At 41.7% G+C, this 7,500-nt stretch overlaps 1 protein-coding gene across 3 annotated transcripts in view; it reads left to right on the forward strand.

Annotated features, from left to right (window-relative positions):
* Positions 1-7,500, forward strand: part of myh11a (myosin, heavy chain 11a, smooth muscle) — a 28,230-nt gene that overhangs the window by 6,485 nt on the left and 14,245 nt on the right. The window contains exons 5-14 of one of the 3 annotated variants that reach the window (XM_060869123.1): positions 291-390; positions 961-987; positions 3,471-3,563; positions 3,664-3,727; positions 4,413-4,511; positions 5,659-5,802; positions 5,979-6,074; positions 6,195-6,313; positions 6,442-6,594; positions 6,895-7,068. In XM_060869123.1, coding sequence (XP_060725106.1) covers positions 291-390; positions 961-987; positions 3,471-3,563; positions 3,664-3,727; positions 4,413-4,511; positions 5,659-5,802; positions 5,979-6,074; positions 6,195-6,313; positions 6,442-6,594; positions 6,895-7,068 — 1,069 coding nt within the window. The remainder of the gene's footprint in view (positions 1-290; positions 391-960; positions 988-3,470; positions 3,564-3,663; positions 3,728-4,412; positions 4,512-5,658; positions 5,803-5,978; positions 6,075-6,194; positions 6,314-6,441; positions 6,595-6,894; positions 7,069-7,500) is intronic. The other 2 variants (XM_060869124.1, XM_060869125.1) reach the window with 2 other exon arrangements.

Consider the following 7,500-nt stretch of genomic DNA (forward strand, 5'->3'; position numbering starts at 1 on the left):
ACAGCTGAATAATTGCAATGAATCACTGCTTTCTGTGTTTTAGATTCTCATTCAGATGAAGCTCTGAGTAAATAGTTTAAAAAGTGTTGAATTTATTCATTCAGTTTATTTGCTACAGTGTTTAATGATCAGGACAGGAAGTGTGTTTAGAAATGGGAATTTCTAGAGGGAATTTGCCCTCTGTGCCCATGCTAATTATAGTTTTTAATATAGTTTTTTGCCCATGCTAATTATAGTTTGTATTTCTGTATATATTTGTGTGTGTGTGTGTGTGTGTGTGTGTGTTACAGAGGTGAATCAGGTGCAGGTAAAACAGAGAACACTAAGAAAGTGATTCAGTATTTGGCCGTTGTAGCATCATCGCATAAAGGCAAGAAAGACACAAGCACTGTACGTATCACACACACACATACACACACACACGCAAATATATATATATATATATATATATATATATATATATATATATATATATATATATATATATATATATAGTATATTATATTATTGCTTAAATATATAAAATGCTGTGTATATATAGCTAAAGTTTCAGTAATAAATATATTAGTGTTTTCTACTAAAGTTATATGACAGTTATTAGCTCAAGGTTAACACTCAGGTCTGAATGATGAACAAAGTATCATAATGAAATGATTCTATTATTTAAGTCTGCAGTGTGTGTGTGTGTGTGTGTGCTGAGAGTGTGTGTGTGTGAGTGTGTGTGTGTGTGTGTGTGTGTGTGTGTGCTGAGAGTGTGTGAAAATCTAATCAAGCAGGATTATTAAAGAGACAACTCAGCTAAGCTAATGTTAATGTGGTTAATTGAGAGTGAATGTGATGCTAACTGGAACATTAGCTTCCATTCTGTTCTGATTAGCTGCTGCTTGGTTGTGTTGTCGCTTTAATGGACAAAGAAACGGCTTTAGTTTAACGTCTGTCTAATCGATTTCCCCTGAATAGCAGCATGCAGGACAGCAGTTGGCCTATGTGAGTAAAGTGAATGCTGGAGTTCCTTTATGTGTGTGTGTGTGGGTGGGTGGGTGGGTTGGGGGTGTGTGTGTGTGGGTGTGTGTGTTACATTTGGAAACCTGCATGCTCTAATGACTGTATATATGGTGGACAACATGACAGCAGCTGAGGGCAGAAGTCAAGTCAACATTGACGCCATCTAGTGGCTGCAGTACAATTTTCAACAGGTCAGGGGATGGTGGCGTCGTCATCAAAGACATGATAGGGCAAAAAATGGACACAGTGTCTCATGTAAAAAAAAAAAAAAAGTTGTATTATATTTCAACTTTTTAAGTTCATTTTCACAACGCAGACATGCTGACAGCTGCTTCAGCAAAAACGTCCAGTTACAGCTTTATACAGATGGGTTTAGTTTTTGTTTTCGGTCTCGGTGCCTTGATCATTATACATTATCTCCTGTCTGAACATTATCTTCTCCTGACACTTTGGTAAAGATCGTGTTATATCTGTAAAGAGTGTCTTTTTCTTCAGTTTAAAGGATCTCAAGGAAACACTCATTCTTTTCTCTGGTCTCCGAAACTGAAAGTTTAAAATGCAGAAGAATAAAATGTAGATGAGGTGTAAAAGGTCGTGTCACAGATGTTGTGTGTGTGGTGTACATGTTCACACACACCCGTCTCCGTGAGCTCACTCTTAATAATGTCATTCATTTGAAGGAGAAAGAGCGCATGTCTCCATCTGAGGGTTAGTCAGAGAGCTCTGGGCCGTGAAGAGCTTCACATAGAGCACTGAGCAGGACGACTGTGTACGGTTCTCACTGTCAGCACCATGTTGTTCACCTTATATCCAGCCACTGGACGCGACTCACAGCGTGATGAGTGTGAGAAAGTCTTACATGGAGGGACACACAAGGAAAATTGCTGATTTTATCCTCATCTTAAAACTGTAATCTCAAAAGAATCTTAAAAGAAATCTTAATTTGTAAAAATGGTGTGATGGACAGATGTCTTTTCCCCCATCTGAGATTAAACTCTTTCACTGTCAGCGATACACTGGCACTGAAACAGTGTCACCTGGTTTGTGAGCATGAGAGTGTTCTTCCTTTTGGACTGGATGAAGTCATTTCCTGTCACACATATTAATCACACACAGGTAGTTATAACTCCTTCTGTTAAACTTGTACTGTAGTTTATAATGCATAATAGTGTTACATGAGCATCAGGAATACAACACATGCAGAACACACACAGGAGACACTCTGTGTGTGTGTGTGTGTGTGTGTGTGTGTGTGTGTGTGTGTGTGTGTGTGTGTGTGTGTGTGTGTGTGAGAGACAGTTTGGAGGAGGGTGTAGTCACAATAGTGTGCATTTTATTTCATCATATCTCTCTCTCTCTCTCTCTCTCTCTCTCTCTCTCTCTCTCTCTCTCTGCCTGTCTCTCTCTCTCTCTCTGCCTGTCTCTCTCTCTCTCTCTCTCTCTCTGCCTCTCTCTCTCTCTCTTTGCCTGTCTCTCTCTCTCTCTCTCTCTCTCTCTCTCTCTCACACACACACACACTGTCTCTCTCTCTCTCTGCCTGTCTCTCTCTCTCTCTCTCTCTCTCTCTCTCTGCCTGTCTCTCTCTCTCTCTCTCTCTCTCTCTCTCTCTCTCTCACACACACACACACTGTCTCTCTCTCTCTCTCTCTCTCTCTCTCTCTCTCTCTCTCTCTCTCACACACACACTGTCTCTCTCTCACACACACACACTGTCTCTCTCTCTCTCTCTCTCTCTCTCTCTCTCTCTCTCTCTCTCTCTCTCTCTCTCTCTGTGTTATCTTTCCTTATTTCCTGTTCTCCTGCTCCTTGTCTCTTTATATTTCTGTGTTAGCATCTGATGTTTCTGGTGTCTTCCACCCCTCCGGCTCTCTCTCCTCTCTTGGGTACACATCGCCCTTTTCCCTTTCCTCTCTGACATCAGGGTGAGTCTCTCACACAGTTCAGTGTAGTTAAGTAAAATAATAAATCCCATCTGACTGATTCATGTTGTCAAGTTTGTCCTCTTCCCACTTACTCAGCGTGTTGAGCAGGAGTGAGGAAAAGCCCAGCAGCTGAAGTCACTGCTGTAAATCATCACGGTTTAATGATTAGTTTTTATTTAAATATAAACATATCATTTATCTACAGTTACAGACACTTCTATCAGTTTGCTAAGACTTTAAAGATTAGTTACCTGCTAACTGTTGGGGCTTCATTAACAGTGATTTATACAAAACTGTAAACTTGTGAGTTAAAGACGTAACTTGAACAGTTTGTCTGATTGAGCAGCAGATTCTCCGTCTGATTGTGAAAGTTTACAGAGGAATCAGAATCAGACTAACAGGAAATTTCTGCTGTAAACATGCCGGGCTGCATATACGACTGTGTGTGTGTGTGTGTGTGTGTGTGTGTGTGTGTGAGTGATGATGAGGACAAGGATGACAACGATATGTTTTTTTGCCTGGTGTTCTCTCTCCTGCCTGTAGGGGGAGCTGGAGAAGCAGCTGCTGCAGGCCAATCCTATTCTGGAGGCATTTGGTAACGCCAAGACCATTAAGAATGACAATTCTTCAAGATTTGTGAGTTTCTACATATACAGTGTTCACTTCCTTCAGCAGACAGGAAGTAAAACTCCATGACATCATTCAACTTCCTGTCATTCCTCTGCTTTTTCCACAGGGTAAATTCATCAGGATTAACTTTGATGTAACAGGCTACATCGTCGGGGCAAATATTGAAACCTGTATCCTTATACACTCAAACACACACACACACACACACACACACACACACACACACATCACACACACACACATCACACACATCACACACATCACACTCACACACACACCACATACACATCACACACACCACACACACATCACACTCACACACACACTCACACACACACCACATACACATCACACTCACACACACATCACACACACACCACACACACACACCACATACACATCACACACACCACACACACATCACACTCACACACACACCACATACACATCACACACACCACACACACAAGATTCTTTTAACCACAAAACAAATCTTATTCTTAACATTAAACACCAAAACTATAACAGTAACAATAATAAATATTTCATGAAAACTGCACAACTAACCCAAACTACTAAGATAAATATAATCCTTAACCTTAAAGCGTAAATTCTAAACAAAATGACTAATTTATAAAAACCTTAAATCTTAATCGTAACCTTAAACTCACAAGGAACCCATAAGGAAGATAGTATTGGAAAACATCCAATAGAATTTAAAAACCAGAATTAATTTAAATTTAAAAAATTTAAATTAATTTTTTTCATTAATTTAATTTAAAAAGACCAGAATTTAAAAACCCCATAAAAATTATCCCAAACACTAACTGTGTGTTTCCTGAGCACAGCTTTCAGACCTGCTGGAGAAGTCTCGCTGTATCCGACAGGCCAAAACAGAAAGAGCTTTCCATATCTTCTACTACATGGTGGCAGGAGCCAAGGACAAACTGCGTGGTAACTAAAGCTCTTATCAAGACTGCTGAAGAGTTTATGCCCTTATCCCAGTTAGACTGTTGGGTCATAAAATTAAAAGGTGTGGGGTCTGGGGTGGGTGAGGGTGTTAGTGGGGGTGGTCATGGTTGGGATTAATTGGGGGTATTTGTGGGTGGCAGAATAGAGTGTCCAAAGGATCCTAGTAGTCCAACATTAAAAGCAGATCGATACTGAGGCATTTCCAGGAATATACAGCTGCCTAATGAAGCTGTTATGATCCATCACTAGGTATTCATTTTCATTCCAAACTAAGACTGTAGATTTGTGAATGTAATGTAGGTGTGTCCAAGATGGAGAGTGGGTGTGTCCAATATGGAGAGTGGGTGTGTCCAATATGGAGAGTGGGTGTGTCCAAGATGGAGAGTGGGCGTGTCCAATATGGAGAGTGGGTGTGTCCAAGATGGAGAGTGGGTGTGTCCAAGATGGAGAGTGGGTGTGTCCAATATGGAGAGTGGGTGTGTTCAATATGGAGAGTAGGTGTGTCCAAGATGGAGAGTGGGTGTGTCCAATATGGAGAGTGGGTGTGTCCAAGATGGAGAGTGGGTGTGTCCAATATGGAGAGTGGGTGTGTCCAAGATGGAGAGTGGGTGTGTCCAATATGGAGAGTGGGTGTGTCCAAGATGGAGAGTGGGCGTGTCCAAGATGGAGAGTGGGTGTGTCCAAGATGGAGAGTGGGTGTGTCCAAGATGGAGAGTGGGTGTGTCCAATATGGAGAGTGGGTGTGTCCAAGATGGAGAGTGGGTGTGTCCAAGATGGAGAGTGGGTGTGTCCAAGATGGAGAGTGGGTGTGTCCAAGATGGAGAGTGGGTGTGTCCAAGATGGAGAGTGGGTGTGTCAAAGATGGAGAGTGGGTGTATTTGACATTGAGCGTGGGCGTATCCAGAATAGAGAGTGGACGTGTTTATCATCTTTCTGGCAGTCCTGATATTATGACAGTCTGAGCAGTCCAGTGGTTCAGGGATCTTTCACAAAAGTCTCAAAATGTGCCTCAGACACTCTTGAGGAGTGTGTATGTCAGCACACAGATGGTGTTTCCTTCAATACAGACAGTCACAGTGTGATCATTCTCCTTGCTCTCCATCATGTGGTCTTTCCCATCTTTCCCCAGAGGAACTTCTGCTGGAGAACTTCAATAACTACCGCTTCCTGGTAGCAGGACATGTGCAGATCCCGGGTAACCAGGACGATGAGATGTACGATGAAACAATGGAGGCAATGAACATCATGGGCTTAACAGAAGAGGAAAGGATAGGTAACAAACCAATGGAAAGGGTTGCCATGGAGATTTTTTAAAAATTGAGATAAAAAGAAGATTGACTGCAAAATTACTGTAAAATCTAAGGACAACCTAAGGAAATCCTCGAGCAATGTGACAAGAGATGAAACCTATAAATAAGCTGAATGTAAATTAGGGTGTGATGTGTTTAGGAATCCTGAAGGTGGTGTCCACAGTGCTGCAGCTTGGCAACATTGAGTTTAAGAAAGAGAGGAACCAGGAACAGGCCACCATGCCTGACAACACCGGTCAGAGTTCACACCAAAACACACTTCTGTAACTTCATGAGATTTTTACAATAAAAACAGAAGCTGTACAAAATGACAAGAAATCTGTTAGCAGAGAGTAAAATAATGTCTGTCCCACAGCGGCACAGAAGGTCTGTCACCTGTCAGGCATCAATGTGACCGATTTCACTCGGGCCATCCTGACTCCACGCATTAAAGTCGGCCGAGAGGTCGTACAGAAGGCTCAGACCAAAGAGCAGGTAGCACCAGCACACTGTTACGAGCACGGGGCTGTCATTCAAGTCTTAAGATTATAGAACAAATGTTATTAAATACATCCTGCGTTATGTTTGTGTGTGTGTGTGTGTGTGTGTGTGTGTGTGTGTAGGCTGATTTTGCTGTGGAGGCTTTAGCAAAGGCAACGTATGAGCGTTTGTTCCGGTGGATTCTTTCTCGTGTTAACAAAGCTCTGGATAAAACCAAACGTCAAGGAGCATCTTTTCTCGGCATCCTAGACATCGCTGGCTTCGAGATCTTCGAGGTGTGAGAGGTTTTAGGCGAATGACAATGTCACTTTCACTAAATTCACATGTTCATCATAGTTTACAATATCAAACTGGACTAAAATAGCTGTCATGTGGAATTCCTTTTTTCAGTTATCTTCTGTTTAGAAAAACAGAGAAATATGTGTTTTAAATAATGAATATTATAAGACTGAACTGAAGACTCGAACACATCCAAATCTATTTCCTAATGTTCTGAAATCATTCTTACCACATTGTGATAAATCAGAAATGATTACTAAGTGGTGAGATTAACGGTTATGATAATTGCTCTCCAGGACAACTCGTTTGAGCAGCTGTGTATTAATTACACTAACGAGAAGCTGCAGCAGCTCTTCAACCACACCATGTTCATCCTGGAGCAGGAGGAGTATCAGCGCGAGGGCATCGAATGGAACTTCATCGACTTTGGTCTCGACCTGCAGCCCTGCATTGAGCTCATCGAGAGGCCGGTCAGTGTGTGTTGATCTTCATGTTAGACAGAAGTGTGTCACACACTGACCAAAGTCATTATGAGGACAATGTCTAAGCAGGGTTTAAGATGGAGAAGAAAGAGGTTCATCTAGAGTGTGCTGTAACACTGATTTGCAACAGTGTCAATTGTTAGTCCACTGTAGGCTTATAATATCACCAGATTATTGGCAACAGAGCAGAAGCTAGTGACAGAAAATGAGTAAATTGGGTGGGTGGGTGGGGGGGGAGACAGTGTGAGACACAAGACAGTGCAGGATAAACAATACAAGACAATACACAAAAGCAGCTCGACCAGTTTAATACTGTATGTTCTGTATTGCATGTGCAAAAATACTGTCATGAACACTTAATATAGCAGCAGCAGTAATATGAGGACAATGGAGTGAAATGTGTAAAGAGCAGAAACAGGG

Source organism: Tachysurus vachellii, chromosome 4 (assembly GCF_030014155.1).
Source record: "Tachysurus vachellii isolate PV-2020 chromosome 4, HZAU_Pvac_v1, whole genome shotgun sequence".
NCBI lineage: Eukaryota > Metazoa > Chordata > Actinopteri > Siluriformes > Bagridae > Tachysurus > Tachysurus vachellii.